General features: G+C 39.1%; 2 protein-coding genes across 2 annotated transcripts; both read right to left on the reverse strand.

The window, feature by feature from the left end:
* Positions 1 to 1,104: 1,104 nt before the first annotated feature.
* On the reverse strand, positions 1,105 to 13,216 carry cers3a (ceramide synthase 3a). The gene is made up of 11 exons (XM_028016093.1): positions 13,083 to 13,216; positions 10,468 to 10,647; positions 8,918 to 9,035; positions 8,043 to 8,161; positions 6,769 to 6,826; positions 6,074 to 6,124; positions 5,452 to 5,544; positions 5,032 to 5,160; positions 3,132 to 3,238; positions 2,498 to 2,651; positions 1,105 to 1,942 (listed from the first exon to the last, which is right to left on the reverse strand). Exons 2-11 carry the CDS (start codon positions 10,638 to 10,640, stop codon positions 1,736 to 1,738), a joined length of 1,209 nt encoding a protein of 402 aa, XP_027871894.1. The 5' UTR covers positions 10,641 to 10,647; positions 13,083 to 13,216; the 3' UTR covers positions 1,105 to 1,735.
* Positions 13,217 to 16,169: 2,953 nt separating this feature from the next.
* Positions 16,170 to 21,111, reverse strand: lins1 (lines homolog 1). Its single transcript, XM_028015848.1, has 6 exons — positions 20,659 to 21,111; positions 20,494 to 20,583; positions 19,371 to 19,503; positions 18,630 to 19,196; positions 17,489 to 17,672; positions 16,170 to 16,881 (listed from the first exon to the last, which is right to left on the reverse strand). The coding sequence occupies exons 1-6, from the start codon at positions 20,977 to 20,979 to the stop codon at positions 16,209 to 16,211; spliced, it is 1,968 nt and encodes a 655-aa protein (XP_027871649.1). The 5' UTR covers positions 20,980 to 21,111; the 3' UTR covers positions 16,170 to 16,208.
* Positions 21,112 to 22,141: the final 1,030 nt, after the last annotated feature.

Here is a 22,141-nt window from a genome sequence, read left to right on the forward strand (position 1 = left end):
GGTCAGAAATCGTCTCATATCGTCAATATATGACGAGTCGGGAGGAATGTGTTGGTGTCTTAAAGGCCGCACTCACTCCACCCAGGCATTTTACACAGCTGAATGGTTGCCATGGAGATTAAAAGATTTCTCAAACATGCATGAAAAAAATCAAGGCAACACTCTGGGTATGTTTATGATGGGGGAATGACATTATAACATGATGTAAAGCTCCAAAAAGTTGATTTTACATAATACTGTCCCATTAAGTGGAACCTGCTGCTGGGAACAACTAGTTCCAGTCACTCCAGTTTGACGCTCTGAAGCAGACAGAAATTCTAGACTGCTGGCTTCTGTTAACAGTCTTCCAGACTGTTGTCTTTTTCATTGCTGGCCTTATGAGCTTTCTTCTCCTTCTTCCTTTATTTCTGTTTCTTGCCCTCCTCCTGCAGCCGCTCCGCTGACCCTAATTGGGATGTTTTTTCTTTGTATTTTTTTCAATTCTAAAAAAAAAATGATGTTCTTTTTGTCCCCTGAAACTTGTCATTCATGCTTTTTTTCTTTAATGGTGTTTGAAAATACTTTTACTAGATACTTATTCTTTTTGGCCATATGGTGGCACTGTTGTCATTTCTATAAGAAACTGTGATTATACAGTATTTCTTAGTTTGACATCAAACTAAAGTGATGAAGCAAAACTGTGAAATAATGTACACAGTTAATTATTCTGAGTGTGATTGGTTATTCTTGTGTTTCAACCATGTTATAGTTCCACATAAAATGAGGAAAAAAGCCAGTAAAAGATTTAGCCTGCAGTATGTCAATATCATAAAGGCTGCTTAAAATATTGTCTGATGATTTGTCATTTTAAAAATGAATTATTTTTAGTAGTTTATTTTCTTGTTTCACTTTAAAAAAACAGTATGATAGATGAGACTGCGATGGACTGGTGACCTGTCCAGGGTGACCCCGCCTCTCGCCCGTTGACCTCTGCAGATAGGCACCAGCACCCCTCACCACACCACTAGGGACAAGCGTGTCAGATGATGGATGAATGGATGACAGAGAGACAACCACAGCTGTTACTTCACATGAACCACCGAAACAACCCATTATACAGGCACCTTTTGATTGTAGGTTTTAAAATGTAATTATTTCATTTTTAAACAGTTATTGTAAAATGTGACCATTTCTACTGAATGCAGTCTTTCTATACATCCTGGGTATTTTGCTCTTTGCCATTTTGTACATTTGCAGTTTTGGTGGTTTCATATCTAATTTTATGTGCTGACAATCCAGAATCCACTGACTTAACCAGGGTTCAGAACCACAGTCAGTAGAAATGAGATATAAAGTCTTCATGAGAGCATAGTGTTAAATTCTTGAACATATTTGACACCTAGAAAAACAAACTGATGCACAATGATGAAGCACATGTGTACTAAACAGAATTAGGATGGGACATAAACAGGCAAACTGACCTGCTCCACATTAGTATCAGCATCACAAAACTCATGGAAATGTTCCAGTTATATTGCAGGTCAGCTGGTTATGTATTCATGAGTTATGAAACTTAACCCAAATAAAAACAAACAGAACACAAGGGGAAAAAGTCTCTGTTTCCCACATTGCTCATTATACCACTTGAGAAGTAAGGGTTTTTTATTTTACTTCAGTATCTGTAAAAATAACAAACATACAATCAATTGTGATTTGTTTTTCCATCAGCTCTACTCTTTTTGTCACATCTCCATGTTTACTGGTTACACTGAGCCAGCTCATGACATAGTCTTGATAAGCAGGTCTTCTCTGGCGGAGACAAACCGAAGCATCCGTTCTTCTCACTGGCTGCATCTCTTGACAGTCCATTGAAGGGCTTGTGTTGTTGAACATCTCCATCCTCTGTTAGGCTGCTCTCTTGTTCTTCCTCCTCCTCATTGTCACTTCTCTCATCTCTTGTTAGCTTTGACACAGAAAAGTTTAAGGAAAAAAATAATTAAACTTTCAAAGTTAGGAATACTGTTCCTCAAGGTGTGAGACCAACGGCTAAAGTTAAATAAGGGAAACGGTTTACCTGAAGAAAACATGGCCTCAGATTTACTGAAGGGAAGTACAACGATTCTATGGGTATGTTTTTTTGCTTAAACAAATAGGGAAAACCTACACTTATAATGAACTTATGATATACCATGGGAGGTATATCAGAAGGTCTGTCATTTCCAGTGCCAGTGCAATGGTCAATGGACAGTGGCAGAGGACATTTTTACCTTCGCTTCTAGATGAAACCCTGCAGTATTGTTCTTCTGTTACACAACCTGTATATGATGTAGCTTTTGTCCAAATCCTTTAGGTTTGAGGTGCTGTGCAGTAGGCTTTGATAACTGTTGACCATATGGAGTCCAAAGCTGCATTTATGCACTTCTGTGTTCCATCAACCATATCAACACAGATAACTTTTGAGTTGACGCAATCCACTAACACATACACAGTCTCACAGAAACTGTGAACAACAACTTACTGTGCCAAACAGAAACTTCCTGATCATGCGGAAGATGAGGTAGGCCCAAAATATGTGGAGGAAGAGAAGAACCACAAGCATCACATTGAAGAAGTAGTAGCCAAAAAAGGCTGGGTAGTGATGAACCGGGTAGACCCAGGTACAGTGGATCAACCTGAAGAACAACAACTACTGGTGTGAGTGTTTCCCCCCAGTGTGAACAGTTAGAAAACAGAATACATGAATCGGATCAGCATTAATCACTTATTCATCCTGTACTATTATTCACTTCTTAACATTCTTATGATATTTTTGGCGAGTCTGAAAGGTCTATACGGCCGCTCTCAGCATTTTATTCATCTAGTTTTGGTTTGACGTGTTTTTGTATGGGCCTTTGAGTTGTGTTGTTATGTTTGTGTATAAAGAATAAAATACTTTAATTTGAAAAGAAGTAAACTTTTAAACATATAAAGCATAAAATAATACCAATCACCATATACATTCTGCACATGAACATATATTTTGATTTGAACAAATCAAATTGATTTGCTCAAATCACAAAATCAGAAATATCTATTATTCTACGTAATCATGCAAACATGTGGCTGTGCATCATGTTTTGTAGTTGTACATCGGAACACTTGGAAAAGCTTACCAAAACGGAAAGATGATCAGTCGTGTTACCATAAACACAATGGCAAACGCAACAAAAAGACCATGGCTGGTTTTCTCCCATTTTGCATAGTTGAATAATTTGGCAGACTGAAAAAAAATTTAAAAAACAAACAAACATGAGTTTTTAAGCAATTAATACCAATACATGTCTCATGTATTAATGAACAGCAATGAACTATTCATTGCCTAGAGCAGTCTCTCTCAAACTATGGTTCCAGACCACTGGTGGTCTGCGGCCGCCCCTTAGTGGTTACTGCGTGCTACTGCACGTAAACGACCGTTTCCTTGCCGTGACGTGAGCTCAACGTGTGACACTACAGCTAGCTTACCATAGGATTGTGTTAAAATCCTAAAAACTGACTTAAAACCATTTTGCAGTTTCAAACATTTTGATTGTTCAAAACATACGATTTTGAACATCTTATGTTCAAAGTCTTATGTTAAAGATGTTCTTATTTTGAACATCTTCAACATTTTATTGCTTCAACATAAAAGCAATGGAATGCTTGTATAGGTGTTGAATATAAAATGTTGATCATGTTGTTCTTATGATTTTGTTCAACATAAGAACAAAATTGTCCACAAAATTAAGCACATTTTGTGCTATGAGTAAAGTATCTTTATAATTCACTTCCTAAAAAATATAAAAGAATGAACTGCTGACAAAAAACGTCACAAATTGTTGACTTTTTCCCTTTTAGTATAATTAATTCAGAAGTATTTACTTCACATTTCTATAATTACAATAATAAACCTTTACTGTGTGAAAGAAAATTGACAGTTATAAAAAGTGTAATACTGTTGATCATCTTTTTGAACTGCATAACAAAAAAACACATGATAAAAAAAATAAACTAAATTGAGTTGATTTGATAAATTGTTTCGTCATGCAAAATAGATTTTAGATTTCAAATTCAAGTAAGCTGCTTTATTGTGGGGCTTTTGTTAGGGCGGATCATTTTTGACTGTAGGACAAGGGGAGTAAACAGAATGCTAAGATCTTGCAATGGTTATGAGACTAATATTTCCATTTCAGGTTGCATCATATTTTAAGTTTTATCGGGGGGCAGTTTCAGGTTAGGTGGTCCTTGACTGTTAAATAGATTAAGTGGTCCTTGACCTGAAAAAGTTTGAGAAACACTGATCTAAAGGAACCAATATTGAAAGACTGGCATGCAATACTGACATCATGAGACGGTGAGCATGGTGTTATGTGCTTCTTCCTCTGATACATTCATTTTGTGTGGTAGTTTTTAATTAGTTTCTCATTTTGGCAGGTATATAATTTGAAAATTCTGATTCCTTCTTTCTGTTTTGGTGCCGTTTTCCTAAAGCCTCTTTCAGACCATCTTTTGGTCCTGTAACCTAGTAAATTCACCTTCATTTGCCAAGTATATGCACACAAACAAGGGATTTAATTTCAGTTTGGTCTGAATGTACAAACATGTAAATCTATATATATCAATTTTGTAAGACACACAAATAATTATTTTTTTTTCAAACAATTAAGAGAAGGAGGTCAAATTGGTGTAACTGTTTGATCTCCAGCTATGAAGAATTGAAACTACAAAAGGCTGGTTTGGGAACTATTCATCCCACAATGCACTGCATAAACCCACTTTAGCTTGAGCTACCAAAACAGGGAGGGGTTTCAGGAAGGAAACTCTGTGATGTCATGAAAGCTTAGATCAGGGTCCAAGACAAACTAGATCCCTCGACAGCAAAGACACATAGGATTCTGTTAGTGAATCCAGGACCTATGCCTAAGTAAACTGGTACTGTGCAAAGATTTCAAAGTGTATTAATACAGCATGTTATGACTAAAATCTCTGGCTTAACTATAATTGTGTCCGAACTTCTGATTCATATTTCTCACTGACCTCCAGTAAAATATCAGAAGCATCATGGACCAGCATGACCAGGGTTCCTACTCGGATGAAATTTGCACACCAGGAAAATGACAGAAGGACCAGAGTGGCCAAATGATGGATGATCTGCTCCTTGAAGTCCTGAATTGCAAACAACAAAATGATATCCTTCATTTAACACAAAAATACACAGAGGAAAGGATATCAACCAATAATAGAAATAAATATTCTCAGCAGAGTGCAGAGAACATTTTTAATTTTCGGCCTACGGAAGCTTTCGTTTCAGCCAGTACAGTATTTTCATGTCTAAATTTCTAACTTTCAGAAAAATTTTAACTTTCAGTATTTAACATGAAATTACACATAATTTACATAGAACTCTGAAACTGAGAAACATAATTGACGTTTTGATCTTTCAGGTGCATGACTCGCCTTTCTCTTGACATCAAAAGCAACGCTGCAGAGAAGACAGCCATAAAAGCTCATCTCCAGGATGTAATACCAGTACTGAGAATCCAGCATGGACTGTGGACAGACATGGACAAAATGAAACAACAGGACACACTTATACGTACAAAAGAACTATTCCTTATAACTGTGCTCTCCATTTCAACTCCATTCAGTATAACATCTCATCTCCAAGGGGTGGGGCTCGGAGGGAGTTGCCTGTCTGCAGCAGACAGTGTGTGAGAGGTCACCATCAGAAGGAAACACAGAGACACAGAACAACTAACAGACACTCATACTAAGAGGCCATTTAACCTAACAGTCATGTTTGTAGAAGAAGTGAGAGAACCCAGAGAGAACCTGTTCCATGGATGGTTAGAACATATAAACGACATGCAGAAAGAGCACAGGCTGGGACTCAAACCTGCAACCTTGCTGCTGCTACCAACGTTTTATAAATTGGTCACCATATATGAAAGAATTACAGGTGCTAACATAACATCAATCTGGGTTATATTTTTGCTTAATTAAATTGTTGTAAATTGTAATGTAAATGTCAAAGTTTTGGTTGTTATCTGTAAAGAAAAATATAATTAAATAAACAAACCTGCTTTGGATAACCTGTCCATACTTGTCTAGAGTCATACAGCCACTCTTTCTGTAAAATATCGACACAAAGAAAATCATAATTGGTCAGTTAATGAAAATCTAATTGGCAGAAGCTACTGAAACTGAGATATCTTTTAAAAGGGCAGTATTGTGTATTTTGCAGCCACATAGTGCAAGACTGAAACTGTTACCTTCAGTTGTTATAAAAATGCTGAATTTAGCAAAGATGACTAAAAAGAAATTTTACTGTGTAATTTAACACTTTGAAATTGGGCCACTGTCTCTTTAAAAACTCTGCCTTCAGAAAGTTACCACATTTCTCATCTGTTAACTCTTTACCAACATTTTAACCAGCTGAGAAGTAATTTGTATGATGAGCTCAGCAGATGTGCAGTTCCACCAGGTGTTTGCTAATTGCTGCTGGCTAGTCTGAAGGAGCTGAGTGAGGGAGAAGCGGGAAGGTCTGTTCTGTAAAGGCGGAAGCTCAAAATCTTGGAAGCTGCTCGCTTCAAAGGTGGCATTGGGGCCAAACGGGCGTTTTGCACAACTGAGTTGTTGCCATGGAGATTAAAGTATTTATGCATGCATTACAGAGTCAAAGCAACACTCTAGGTATGTTTATGATGAAAGGTATCAGGGTTGCTCAAAAGTCATTTTACATAATACTGCCCCTTTAATGCGTTTCATACTTACATCATAAAGTGCTGCGATTCCTCCTATAAATGCTGACAGGTAAAAGACAAACCTCCAACTGCAGCAGCAGAAGAAACATTGCATGCACACAAATTACATAGCACATTTATGAGTATTTAATGAAATAATATCATCACAAACACAACTGCACACTTACACAATCAAAGATGACACCTCAGCCGTGAGGTAACTCCCATGTGGCTATTTGAACTCTGTTTTCTTGCTAATCGGCTTAGACAGAACAATGAACTGTTGAAGTGACTCAAATGTGTGCATCTCATGTATTTGAGAAGTTCATTTATTTAAGAATCAGACAGCAAAGTGTTTCTATTAAATAAATCCAGGTGGTATGGGATGAAGAACATTAATTTCTCTTCATTTTGGTGATTATTTCAAAACCCAAGATACATTTACTAATTAGAATATTCCATCAGAACAACAAAAAGTATTCTTTTAATTGCAGAGTTCTGAAAAGTAGGGCCATGTATTGTTGTACAGAGTCTGCACTCAGTGCTCGGTCTGGGCTCCTTCTGCTAAATCAATGCAATGTGGATGGAATCTTCCTGAGGTTCTGCTGAGGAGTTCATGAAGGCCAAGTAGTTTTGCTCGTGACCTTCAGCTTGCTGCATTGTTGTTTCTGGTGTCCCTCATCTTCCTCTTGTCCTGGTCGACTGCTGCGCTCACACACTGAATCAGCAGATTACATTTCCCCTCTTCCTCCAAACCCTGGGAGCTTGATTTCAAACTGAACTAACATCTGAGACGCGCCACGAGAAATCCAGGAACAAGTCTCCAGAGCAGAAACACAGAGAAATAATAATAAACACAGATTTCTGAGAAAATAATGATTTTCATAAAGTTTTGTGGTTGAATAGTACATCATACATTTTTTCAGTAACTTACAGTTTAGGTTGTTGCAGCAGATTTTATTGTATTAAATCTCCACACAACATCCAATTTCAGCTTATAGACTCAATTTGCATTATTTAATCAAAAGTGCTCAGTCTGTGCGATTCTCAAAAAGGAAAAAGTGCAAATAATGTGGACCTTATGAAATTATCAGTTAAGTTTAAAGTTTAGACAACCTTTAGACCAGGCAATATACTGTAGTTTGTTCTAAACATTGATGAAATATTATAAATATAAATTCTAGCTCCATGTGGCGTTTATTTTATGGCCATCAACTTATTGGAATCACATATTGGGCATGTCACAATGTTAGCTTTATTTAGTCACTAACATTTATTTATATTTATTTAGCTGACTAATATTACCTGGCCTCTCTGAATTTCTTTAGGACTCCAGGATGGTCCTGCCTCCGTCTTCTTCTGAACCAGCGTTCAATTTGCCTGACAGGCAAACTGCTTTTCTTAGACAGCCCATTAATATCAGCCTGGAATTAAACACACACAAGCTGAATAAATATGTTTAAAGGTAACATGTTCTCAATCATTTCTGTGTTAACATCTTGTATTCGGGAATCTGAAATATCTCAAAAATAGTTTAGTTTGACTCTACCGGAGTCTGGACCCATTTTAAGGGATTTTCTGTGACACAATTGATCTTATTCACAAATGTGTATTTGCATAGCTGCACCACAGCTCTTAAAAAAGCTCCAGCCTGTGGAGGCCCAGGGGCCTTAAGAACCCGGCTATAGGAAAGCTGTTGTACTGTAAACCTTCAGTGTTTTGAACAAAGCAACAAGGTTTCATTAGGACACCAGTTGCCAGACTGGTCTTCTTCCAGTTCAAAGTAAGGAATTCAGTCACCAACCCCACAGCCACAATGTTTATAGGCAAAACAATGACATGAGAGGGACTGCATCTCCATAGACAACGCCGGATCTATTCCAAGCAACCAGTAGGCATGAGGTGGGTGTTCCTGTGAATGACTCAATCATTCACAAGTAGCATTGTAAGCTAACCTAATTTGTAAGAGGAAACTGGAGTACCCAAAAAAAAAAAAAAAACATGATGATCCCAAGGACATCATGCAAACTCACCAAGCCTTTCATCCTCACAGAGTTAGTCAAAATGAATTTTCATGTTAAAGTTTTGTTGGTCTTAAACATTAACAAACTTGCTGTTCTTCTCTTTTAAACATAACTCTTTCTTTTACTGGTTGGTACATTTTTAATTTACTGTTTTACCTGAAGTGGATTTCTACTATGAGTGCTGTAGTAGTTCTCCAGGATGGGGTTGTGTTCTACTTTCAGATGGACTCGATGTCTGATTCCTGCAGAGACTGCGAGTGGTGTTGCTATCCACCTGCATCACATGAAATACACATTCAGAAGGAGCAGTGTCAGTGGAGAAGGATGTCAGCGTGGAGAAGGATGTAGAAATACTCCTGGTTCAGAGTTTCAGTTTTTAACTGTGTCTCTCCTGAGAGAAACGGAGCGATTGCTGTTATTATTTTCATGTACTTGATTTCCTTTCCATTGAAAATACTTTCCGGATCTGGATGTATTTCTGTTGTGTTGTTTCTGTCATATGAAGCCTGAGCCAATGGCGTCAGATGGCTTTTGTTAAAAGGAGACATTTCTTTTCACCGTCCCGACATGCTTGATCAGTAGAGTGACTGCTTCAGAGACAATAACTTAGCATAATTAGTTTTCTTTAGATAGGCAATTTTCCCATTGATTGGCATTGTAATTAAACTAGGTGGGTTGTATGGTAAAATACTTTTTAGAAACTTGACTACAATAAGTTGAAGTGTGTGATCATAACATGACAAAGTGTAAAAAGATAAATAGGAATGAATTTCTTGGCAAAGTGCTGTACTGTACTTTATTTACACATGCATGCTTATTTTCTAAGAACCTACAGTAAGTTCTGAGATTTTAGCCCTGATCAACATTCAGCAGAGCCTCGATGGATGACAAAACAAAACGCACCTCACTGCTTTCACTGGAGGAATGCAAATCATTTGTTTTTGTTTACCCAGACATTTGAATCTCGTAGACAGTTGTTTTCCAGCCATTCACAGTAAAACTGATTGCTGCCAGATTTTATAAGGCCAACCCTGATTGGCTACAGCACCCAATAAGGCCCAAAATAAAACATGGAAAACTACATGCGCCATTAAATCAAAACTAAATATAAACAACCAACAAAGTCATTCAAAGCAGACAAACATCTATAAACCATCTGCACAGTGTTGGAGATTCACTTTAAGTAATTTACACAATTCACTGAATTGTTTGCACAATGTAAAATAATTTACACAATTTATTTTAAACAATTTACAATCTGTTACACTTTGCTTTAGTAAATAGCTTAACTATTTTTTTAAAGTCCAACACCAAATCCTCAAGAACACCAAGATAGTGTCTGTTCTTTACTCAAGGTGGGAAAAACAAGGACAAAGTTCTTTTTGGCCACTGTACAAGAACTTAAGTACATTATCTCTTTGGAAGTTTATATCCCTCCCACTCTACCACATCTCATACCCACATTTTATATTTATCAGAAACCACACAAGAAAAAAGTTCTGCCCACATAATATGTCAGAAACAGTTGAATGAAAAGAATGATTCCGTTCTGTTATTGCAAACTTTGTTCTTAAGACAGTGTATTGTTAATAAATGCATAGAGTCCTTTTGTTAGTCTTTTAAACTACATTTAATACTTGTTCATTATTTGTAGAAAAAATGCATACTATACGTAACACATATTGTAACTGCATGTGAACTCTTACCTTTCAAACAGGTATCTGACCAGTAAAAAGCTGAAGGCGTAGGGGACTGTGACATAGAGATGGGAGGCTTTGGCATAGACCCGACCCTCCTTGTCTTCCAAGTCGGCCCAGGACAGCTCAGCTGGCAGCCACAGTTTGTCCCACCAGAACCACTGGTACAGAGTGTCCAACATCTCCTTTCTAAGCAGGCAAAGCAAACAGGGTGCGAAGATGAGACAACAAACAAAAGAACAGTTTCATTAGAAAATGTTATCAGTTGTATCCAAGTAATGTACACACTATCTCACTCCTGAGGTGAACTTAGACTCTGCTACTAAGCTAATGTGGCGTTTTAGGAAGGAAACCTGGAGAAAACACACGTGCACAGGGTCCAGTCATTTCTTATTGTGTTTTATTTATTCCTGTGGTCTAAGTGGAATAGTAAAAATAAATTTCCAGAGAGAACCTCCACCAAGCAGTATGCATTTAAAGATGTGACAATTTCCCTGTTCAAACAGCCATATTTCCTAAACAAATATTGACCTATTCATCGCTCTCTTGGTTTTAAAATCCACGCCTTTTTAACAATCGTCCCTCCCTGTCAGACTCATTCACCCACAGAGAGAGAGAGAGCAGGCGGGCAAAATAAACAAGGCAAATGCTGACAAAGCCCGAGTTGAAAGTAACTTGAAACAGGTGCAGATGATAAGGGTGAGCTGATGCTAACCTGGTACCACTCAGGGGTGTCAAACTCCAGTCCTCGAGGGCTGCAGTCCTGCAGTTTTTAGATGAGCCACAGGTACAAAACACTGGAATGAAATGACTTAATTACCTCCTGCTTGTGTAGATCAGTTCTCCCAGCCTTGCTAATGACCTAATTATTCTATTCAGGTGTGGTGCAGCAGAGGCACATCTAAAAGTTGCAGGACTGCAGCCCTCGATGACTGGAGTTTGAGACCACTGATAGGATCCCAACAAAAATATCAGGAATGTCAGTTTTCCCTTGCTGCTGTTTTTTGATTAACACTCAGTGTAGCATGTTCATGGATAATAATTAAACTTCCTGCATTTTCTTCATCAATGTCAACAGGATTTCCAACACTAAGACATTATTACTACAACAAAGAAATAATCAACTCAACGTATCAGGAAGTAGGGATTATTTCTGTAGGTTGCTGGTTTGTCTCTATCATTGTGTCCTTGGGCAAGACGCTTCACCTGCTGATGGTGGTCAGAGGGCTTGGTGGCGCTGAATCAGTGGCAATGTGAATATCAGCCATTGGCCATAATTTATTAGTTTTTCTGTTAAGTCTAGTTAACCATAAACCTCTGTGTTTTATTTTTTCTTAAAAATGTCAAATGTTGATGGATTAAGAGCCTACTGATTTTTTTCCAAGTTATGGTTTATGAGCTGCTCCAATTCTTGGAGCTTCCTGGCCTCCTGGTCACCACGCTAATCTTTTGCTCCCTTCACAGAAAGATACAAGTCCAAAACAGTAATATTACTTTGAGCAAGAGAAAACACATTGGTGAAGCAACCTTCAACCTAAATCTGCCAGGAGTGTGAAGGAATTTGGACTTAAAATGTCAGGTTTGAAGGCAACAGATTGCACTGGAGTTCATTTGGGGTACCGGAATAAAGGGGGCTAAACATAAATGCAGACCACACCCTTCAGATTTTCCTGTCTTAGAGGTGATAATAATAATTAATAATAAATAAATAAGAATAATAAACTTTACTTAAATAACAGACAGTGCACTGCTCAAACGTAAATGTCAGAATCCAATGTGCTGTACCATGTTATAGCATAAGCTAATTCTCACCTTGGCACCTTTTAAATATGGGGTGGAACCTTGGCAGGTTACAAATAGAAATATAGTACAATAATGCAACAAAGTTGAACACAACAGCTTATGTTCTCACCACACACGCCCACATATATAAAAACACACACACACACTCATAAATATATAAATTACTGCAATGTTAATGGAGACCAGAGCCAGGCAACCCATATTACTGACTTTCCTTTGAGCTGACAAACAAAGCTGAGCACACAGTGAGGGAGTGTGTCACCGCGCCGGCTGATTCATAACAAACCACTGATCCTGAAACTGAACAGGAAGAAGCTGAAGCTTGCTTCATGCCATTCATTTGTGACTCCTTTTATTTTTCACTTGGTTCAAACTGTAGTTCATGCACAATTGAAGCATAAGATATTTTTGTTCTATAATAGTATTATTGTGTATTTCTGTTTAAACCACACCTGTTATGAATGAAGCCAAAAATAATGAAGCGCAATAATTCCACTGTATCACAGCCGATATTATCTCCAGTGAATCAGGAGGAACTTCTGTCAGGAGTGATTTCAGCTCTGAGCTCACAGGACTAACCCAGACATCGACATCCTGTTCGTCTCAAACAAAAAGGTTTTATTTATCCAAAGTGACTAATGACAGGCTTTTTACAGCATTAGGACAAACGTCACAAACCTTTGGGACAGATAAATGACCCTTCAGGGCTCAATGTTTCTACGCCCAGAGCTACACATACTTAAAAAGTGAAAAAAAGCCAAAACAGTGAGTGACGGTCAGATTAAATATCACATATCAAGGTCAAAGTAAAACAGACTTACCTATCCACTGACTGCCATCAAACACAGAAGGTAAGGGCAGTTGTTTCCACTCCAGGTGGCTGTCTGTGTTTGCTGTGAGAAATGAAGGCTGGCAGGACAGCCCTTTATACCACCCCTCCCCAACACACACACGCACACACACACACGCACGCAGATTCCCAGCAACTAGTCTCTGTATAAGTTTTTTTAGTAACGCCCAGCACAGCTACAATTACCTGCGAAGGTCTTTTTCTCCCCTCCAGGAAGTAAAGGCAGGCTGACAAACAGCATCAGGTGTTTTACTGCCCTGAGGAGATCTTAATGTTCCTTTACCAAGTTTCTGATATCGCACAAAATAACAGGTTCCCTCAGAGGAGAGCCATGTAAAGAAAAGAAGCAAATAAGATCTGAATTAAATTAGATTTTACTTTAGATACAGACATTTACAGGATTGTATTATTAGATTTTTTATTTCTAAAATGACACAAATTGATAGGCAGTTTGCTAATTGTGCTCATAATGTTGAATAGCCCAGAACCGAGGCAGGACCCTCCAGACATGGCCGTTAAAGCATCTTGCATTCAGACAAAGCTCTTTTTTTCCAGTTTCTCTAACTTTATCTACACTTTGTTCAGACATGTTCTTATGCAAAACACCTTAAAAAAGGATGTTGTGCTTACAAAGGTGTTCAGATAGTAAATGTACTTTAACATTCAAGACATGCATATGTTTCTTTAATCAGTCTATTTTGTGCATCAGTCACTGAGATACAACTATTGTTTTCTATTTTCACTCCATTAAAAACAAACCTTGGGGATTTTCTTATTAAAATCCATTAAAGACATTGATATTAAGCTTACAGAGGTTTTCAGACAGAAGTAAACTGGAACATTCAGCCAGGCATCCGTTTCTTAAACCTGTCCATTTTGTGCTTCTCTCTGTAACATAAAGTTCTTTATCCCCCAACTTTTTCTAACTCGATTTAAATACAGACATGTTGTTGTTCAAAGCAACTAAAAACAATGTATTTGAGCTTACAACAGTGATCAAAGACACATTAAGCTAGGCATCCTTTTTTTAAAGAGCCCATTTTATACATTTCTCCCTGAGTTAAAGCTCTTTTTTCCTCAGTTTGTTCTAAATCTTAGTAGGCATGTTCTTGTTAAAAAATGCCCAGAATAACTCTATTTGAGCCGACAGAGGCAGTTAGACAGCAAATAACCTGGAACATTCAAGCTAGGTACATTATTATTTTGTGTATTTCTCACTGAGATAAGGTAATATTATTTATTTAGCACATTATCAGCAGCAAGGCAATACAAAGTGCTTTACATAAATTAAAAAGGAAATACAAATAAAATAACCAACTAAAGCAAAAAGCAAAAGACGAAAAAAAATCTAATAATGTTGATCCAAAGTATATAAAATAGATACTCCTATTCAGGGTTGCTAGATAAGTATTAATAAGTATCCTCTGGTCTAATTCATTTTCTGGGTTGGAAGAATAGGGTTTCTGGGTTTCTAGACAAGCGTAAGTAAGTAAGTGTCCTCTGGACTTTCTAAGTATGCTCAAATTTGTAAAAGTAAATGTTCCTGTTCTGGAAGTAGCTTTTTCTTGATTCTATGTTCGTTCTAATTCCTCTTCTGGGTTGCTAGATAACTATAAGTAAGTATTCTATGGACTTTCTAAGTATGTTCTATATTTGTAAAAGTAAGGAGTACTCCACAGTTTCTAAGTAATAAGATTTTTTTTTCTGGATTCTAATTTCATTTTAATTCTTTTTCTGGGTTACAATAGAAGACTCTCTGCATAATAACCTAAGAAAGTTATTCAAAATGTATGGTATTGGTCCAAATAGTGTACACTCAACAATTTCTAAAATTAATATATTAGAGTAATCTAAAAAGTAAAGTATTGGTCTAAATAGTGAGTCTCTGGATTCTAAGTTTGTACTAATTCTTTTTCTGGGTTAAATGGTTAGTACTCCACAGTTTCTAACAAATAATGAATAAACTAGACAGACAGACAAGGGCAAGGACCGACACATCTAGGGAAGATAGCACAAGTAGCAACATTCAAGACCTGGCCAGCAAAGGCAGGCAGTGACCTCAGGGTAATGTATCTGTAAACAATGAGAAGAGTCTGCGGTTGGACCATGGATTTCGTACAGCCTGCTCTCCCATGTGAAAACAGTTTCTGAGAGAGGTGGTATTATCTCAGAACACGTCCTTGAGTCCTGCCATACGGTCATTTGGAAGGAGGGAGGAGATAGGAAGGAGAGACTTGTTTACATAAACTCAAGGAGATTTAAGATAGCCAGCCAGTCAACGAAGACTGGCAGACACAGGGAGACAGATTCAGAATAAACAAATTGTCTGTAGAACAGGCAGACTTAAAATTTTTAGCAGTCCCAAAGTCTCAACCGGTACATTTCCAACCATCCAAATTAGCGTGGTTGTTCCCATCGGGCCGAAAACTAACAACTTCTCCGAGATCGATTCCATCCCGCTAGTGAGTTTTAGCGTCCAAAGTTTGTCTGCGAAAGAATCGCATCCAACTCTCGCCTCTGTCTCACAGCATCAGTCTGAGATTTTTGGCTCAGTCCGTCACAAATTTGTCGATATGCCAGGCATCGGCGAGCTCCAAACAGCAGAAACCCTGTTATGAGTCCAAATAAATCCAGGTACATACAGAGCGATGAATCTCGCTGTGTATGTCCAGTCAGGACCCTGTTCCAACCTTTCCAAACAAGCCTTACTTGTTCAGTGTTTTTCTAAATGTGCCATTATTTTTGTTCAGTAAAACATGAGCTGGATTCTGCTGTGTGTGTCAATCTGCCTTACATTTAGATCAGATTGTTTCTACGTTCTCATGCCTGTAATAAAATGACTTCAGTCTTATACAGTGCTTTGTGAGACGCTTTACATGAAATCAGTCATTTTCCATTCACACACTGATAGCAGGAAGTTACTGGATGGTAGACACAGCTGCAGCCCATCGTTGTAACCCTGCAGTGACAGGGTGGTCCTCTCTTTCACATGACTCTCAAATTAAAATCATAGAAGTGACACGCCTCAAGTTAAAAACATCTTACTCTGGAAGGCTAATGAAGTTTTCAAAAATAGTTTATTTTTCATTCAAACAGCTTATGAAAGTGGTGACCTCTGATAACAGTTCTCTACTTGTGCTAGAAGCTTGAGGAGCGATGAAGGGTTGTACGGGAAGAGTTGTTTAGTCTGCAGCCTCGTCACCACCTGTCTGAGTTCTGACAGGCAGGAGACGACTCTGTCCAACACGTCACATGTCTCTTCCTCCAACACGGCTGCTGCAGTTGGACACACTTTCTCACTTTGTATCATTGATAAACTGGGTTTGGTTTTCAGATTGGAACTCCTGTCAGTCGTCAGTGCAGCTGTGGTTTCAGACTGTTTGTTCCCATCAGGGGTTTCTTCACTGGACTCGTCAGAACTGTCATACTCTACAAGCCGAAGCCCAGAGCCCGAACTGGAGCCTTCCAGTGGTGGGACAGAACCTCCAGGCTGCAGGCCTTCACCACGCTCACACCCATGAGCATCAGCAAGACGCTTCACATTTCTGTGTCCGCACGCCGCAGCAAAGCCTCGCCAGTCTCCTCTGAGGTACTTCAGGTAGCGAACGAAATATTCCAGGAAGCAGGTTTCCGAGGAGATGAGGAAGTCGAGGAGGATGCTGTGGTCAAAGGAGAGGCTCTGCAGCAGCAGCACAAAGTGGCAGTGAGGGTTGCATCCAGATGCACAGGCTGCCTCCAGCACTGAATAACTGTCCCAGCCTGAACACCGTCTGGAAGACATGAGTCCCCGTGGTAGTTAGTCCTCCCTGCCTGAAGGAGCGCTCACGTGTAAAGAATCAGCACTTTCTTTACAGTTTTTCTGTTAAAGATGGGCAACTTTAACATTTTTCAATTGCAACTAAGCCCAAAATTATTCATACCCCTGGCAGTGAATGGAAGTATTTTTTTTAAGGCAGACAGCTACAGATTAGGGTGATGGTACAGAGGCCTTCCAAAGACTTGGACTTCATCAAAGAAATATGGATGTCATTTTTGGATTCAGTGGTTGTAAATAGTCCTAATCCAATTCAAAACTTCCAAAAAAATATTTTTTATAGCCCAGTGTTAAGAACATACATTTTGACAAGCCTTTGTTTAAATAAACTAAATCTATAAGTTACTCTTTTACATTTGTAGGTATAAAAAATACATTGTTTCTCTGAGTTCTGAGGGATGCCCAACTCATTTCCTGTCAGAAACAAACTTCTTGATTGAGTGGAAATAGTTGGAAATCTAACTCGACCAGGACTGTGAATAATTCTGGACTTCAATCTGCATCATGTAGTCAGAAAGCAATTAAATAAAGTAAATGACACACTCAGCTAATATCTGTTTTACCTGTAGCTGAGGAATATGGACAGAGATGCACTGGATGCCTCCATTAGGTCATCATCCTGTTCTCCAAACAGCAGGCTGAGCCAGCTGCAAGAGTGACTGACTTCAGTCTGAGAGACGTCCAGCCTCCTCAACCAGGACCACAGACTCTGTAGATATGAGTCAACCTCTGAGGTTCTGTCCACACCTGCATGGGGCACAGAAATACCATTATGCTTCCCAAAGTGTACACATGATTTTAGACTCCAGTTGTTATATCGCTGAAATTCAGCAAGATCTGGAGAAGTACAGATCAGACTTTTCCTGACCAAAACTGATTTATGGTTTTCTTAAAAAGGTCTGAACTTCCAATTCCAACATTTTATTCTAAGGCCTGTACCAAATTAAAAAACAAAAAATCTGCAGTAGGTTCTGAGTTACAGTCTTTAAATGCAAAAGGAATCAAAGGGATTAAAAGATTATCCTCAATTGAAAGCATAACTTAAACTCAATTAAAAATACTTTATTAATCCCAGAGGGAAATTAAATGTAATAAAAAAAGAGCTCCTCCTCCTCCTGGTGTTCCTACTGCCATCTGCAGGAATACACCACTCAATCAGAAACAACCAATCAGAGTCAGGAGGAGGGTCTTAGTGCTGTGAATTATGCTTATGTACACGCTGCTCACACCCTCCTCTTGCTCTCAGCTACACTAAAACGTATTGCTGACATCAGTGTTCAGCACAGCCACCAATGACGGAGAAGCAGTTTTTCTGGAACAGTAAGTTGTTTCTTCACCATTGTCATATAGCAGCAAGTACATGATGTTGATTGACACTGCTAAAACCCTCCTCCAGGCTCTGATTGGTTGTTTCTGCAGATGGCAGTAGGAGCACAGGGAGGAGATCAATCTTTTCGCTGATTATCTGTCTCGTGACATAGTGAGAATTTTATCAAATATGTAAAAAACAAACAAAACAGGTTTATAAAAGTTACAAGCTGCAGCTTTAACCAAGCATGCATGTATTTGGAGGGTGAGCAAAGGGAATCCATGCATGCACCTGGAGAACATACGAGCACCATGCAGAACTTAGCTGTAGTCCAGCAGTGCTAAGATCACCACTGTCCAGACCCACAACATGAAGTCACAAAGCTGAACTCTGACCTGCAGCAGCAGCTGTCTGGAGGTGAAGCTCTATAGACTTGAGAAGAACTAGACTGACTGCCCTCAGCATGGTGCCGTCCGGTTTCAGGCCTTCCTTTTCTCGCCCTCCGAAGAACACGGCCCGTTCCACCTGCAGGCTCTGCAGCCAGTCGGCAGCCACTGCCTGTAAGACGCACTGAGTCAGCACACAGCGGTCAGCACGCAAATCTCTGTGCTCCCGTACAGACAGAGCCGCTCCCTCCAGGGACCAGTCCTCTCCTAGCTTCTGAAGCAGAACTCTCTTGAGCAGAAGCAGGATTCGCTTTTTCACAAAGTAGTCAGAGCAGCAGCTGACGGTCAGCAGGAGCGCTGCAGACTGGACTGCAGGTATCCTCTGGCTTCTCAGGCTGAGCCCAGCTCCACAAACCAAACCCGATGCAGTCAGAACCTCCAGCAGGTCCAACAGCAGGCAGAACGTCGTCCTCCATGAGCCGCCGAAGCCAACCTCCGTCCTCTCTTCAGGAAGCAGCTTAGAACACAAAGCAGTCAGGCTGCAGTCAAACGCCGCCAAGACCTCTGCAGGGAGCACTGATGGAGGAACAGACAGACGTTAGACGCAAAAACAGAGACTCAGTGGTTAGCAGAGGGGTGAACAACGTGCAGCACAGAATAAATACTGCAGGACTCATTCTGAGATATCCACAAGGGAACCAAGTGATCCTGAAGACTGAAGCAGGATGTATAGAAACCAACAGGAAGTACCTTGATTTGACTGTTTGAGGAGCTTTTTGATGACTTCAGTGAGAGACCAAAGGCAGGCGTCAAGTTCAGGACCAGGAGGAGAGCTGCTGAAAGCCTGCACACACTGCTTCTGCCAAACAGCACTCACTGCACCCTGGAGAGGTCACATATAGGGGGTTTTATGAAAAAAATAAATAAATCACCGCTGAGCAGAGTGTACCAGTATTAGCTGTTTATGTAGCTGGATCACAAACCAGGCTGGAGGTTTAGGAGAAGAAACAGCAGCAGGATACAAAGTGGAGGAATCAATTTATTGAAAACTTCATTAAACTCAATTCAATCTAAATTAAATATACTTTATTTATCCCAGAGGAAAATCAAAAGCTGTGATGAAGAACTGTGGGAGATAATGCAGCTCAGCAGTCCGGCCACATTCAGAGACAGAACATCTCTGTGTGAGTCACAGCCATATTTTAAAAAAAAAAAACAAAACCAAAACAAATAAAAGATTTATGCACAAATTTAACAGGTGGTCTTTAATAACTGGCCAGCAGATGAAGTCTGAATGCAGCTCTCATTTCTTTTTCTGTGTTTCAAGGCTCTGCTTACACAAAATGAAAATACGTCATTTTCCCCACAGTCTTAAGATTTTTATAATCTGAACTATATTTGACTTTAAAATTAACAGATTAAAATATGTAATGGTCTTTGAGTCCAGACAATATGGCAGTTTTAGTCTTTAAACTGTATTATGAACTTGTTAGATTATTATTATTATTATGCTCCACAGACCAGCAGAAGAGTATGACAGCATTGAGGCGCTGTAGTTAGACAAATGAGTACATTTCCACTAAAAGGAAAAGAAAATTTTAGTTTAATCTCAGACAATTTTTTTTTTAAATTGAAATTTTTTCAAAGGTCAAAATTTCTGACATCAATCTAAAAACTTCTGAGTATTTTGGGGAGAAATGTACTCCTTTATACATTGGCCCATTTACAGCGAGGTGGTACATTCAGAAGTCTGTTACAATGTTCCACCAGAACATAGATTGTTTCATTATTTGACAAGAATCAGCTCAGCACTGCAGGAGTCCTGAAGGTAAGAATGTTCTGGAAAGGTCGTTTCCTTTTTTGAACTACTCACTGATGTGCTGATGAGGTAGAGAACACACACAGATGCAGACTTTGCAGCCAGATGTGAGATCACCTGATCCTCAGACTGGAAGTGGAGCACCTGAGGAGCAAAGCGGGTTCTTCATGATGACGTCTCCTCGTGTTTGTCTGTGGTTTCAGCCAGCAGGTTACTTACAAGCTGAGACATGAGGTCCATGCGGTCAAACAGCAGGCTGAGGATGTCCCTCCAGGGGCCCCGGACAGCTCCGTGCAGGCTGTGAGCGGAAACCCCGCAGCAGATCTTCCTCAGCAGAGTCAGACTGAAGACGATCAGTTCCCACGCGGCTTCAGCGCCTTCCTGCGTGTCCCTTTCGGGCACCTGTCCACAAACGCCAGAAAAGAGCAGCCTCGCAACCTCAGCACCGCTGAGTTTAGGACATGCTCCTCCGAGAAGAGCCCGGTAGCAGTGAGACAGCTCTCTGATGGAGGACGGCCCGGGACTCTGCGGGACATCCATCCTTCAGCTCAGAGAAAAATGGGATCATAGCTACATCTGATCAAGTCCATTTAGTTTCTCTTTTCCCTCACTGATGGGTTTCTTCTTCTTCTTGTTGTTGTTGTTTGTTCTTCTTTGATGTTTATTGGCGGTTGGCAAACAACGAAATTGTTGCACTACCGCCACCGGCTGGTAGTAATCAGCTGTGTTCATTTGAGATAACGAAATATTATAACTAACTTTTTTGAGTTATTTCTAAATAGATCAACTAAATCTAGTAGAGCTTAAATTGTATTTAAATTTGAATCAAGTATTGTATTTCTCCTTAGTAGTTTTGATATTGTTTCATCACAGTATTCAAACTTCCCCCTGCAATGTTTCCCCAAAATAAAGAGTGCCATTCAGCCTGGTACTTAGCCCAAATCTTTCTTCCATTGCTTTTGCCTTTTCTCATTCATTTCCTGTTTTATTAAAACCAACAATTCCACGTGGTTCCAGTGGCCCCCTTTGCATTAGTGTTGTTGTTGTTGTTATCCCAAAAGAAGCATTTTTTTAAAAATTGCGGTTCGCAAACAACTGGATGAATTACAGCCACCTTGAGAATTTTAATATGGGTCAGAATCTATTTTCTACAGCTGTAATCTTTAAAACACAATTAAATACACCTGACAATCCCCTCCCCCATTAGACTCACTTGCCTCCAAAAATTCCTTAATTATTTTTGAAATAATTCCCCTCATTTTCTCTTCTTGTTTAGACTCTACTAATAAATTTCTCATGTATTTATTTGGTAGGAAAACATTCTGTGCTGTTTCTTGTTGTCTACATTAATCACAATCACTTTTATCATGTTTATTGGAGATTTTAGCTATAGCTTCTGTTCAGCACAGAACGACCAAATCTAATTTTATCACTTTTCCTAAACTCTTCCACTCTCTTTTGAATATTACAACAGCGAACCTTGATTTCTTCATCCTCTTGATCTTGCCATTTTTCTTTACATACAGCTTAACTATATTTTTAACTTCTCTTTTGCTCATTTTTACATTCATATCAACACTTTTTGCAGGATTTTAGCACGTTTTTCAGCTAACTTGTGTCCTTTTATTCAATGATGTGCAGGGAACCATAACTGAGCCATACAGCACTTACTGTATCTTCATCATGAACACTGATTGAATTA

The sequence above is a fragment of the Xiphophorus couchianus genome, chromosome 4 (assembly GCF_001444195.1).
Source record: "Xiphophorus couchianus chromosome 4, X_couchianus-1.0, whole genome shotgun sequence".
Classification (NCBI taxonomy): Eukaryota; Metazoa; Chordata; class Actinopteri; order Cyprinodontiformes; family Poeciliidae; genus Xiphophorus; species Xiphophorus couchianus.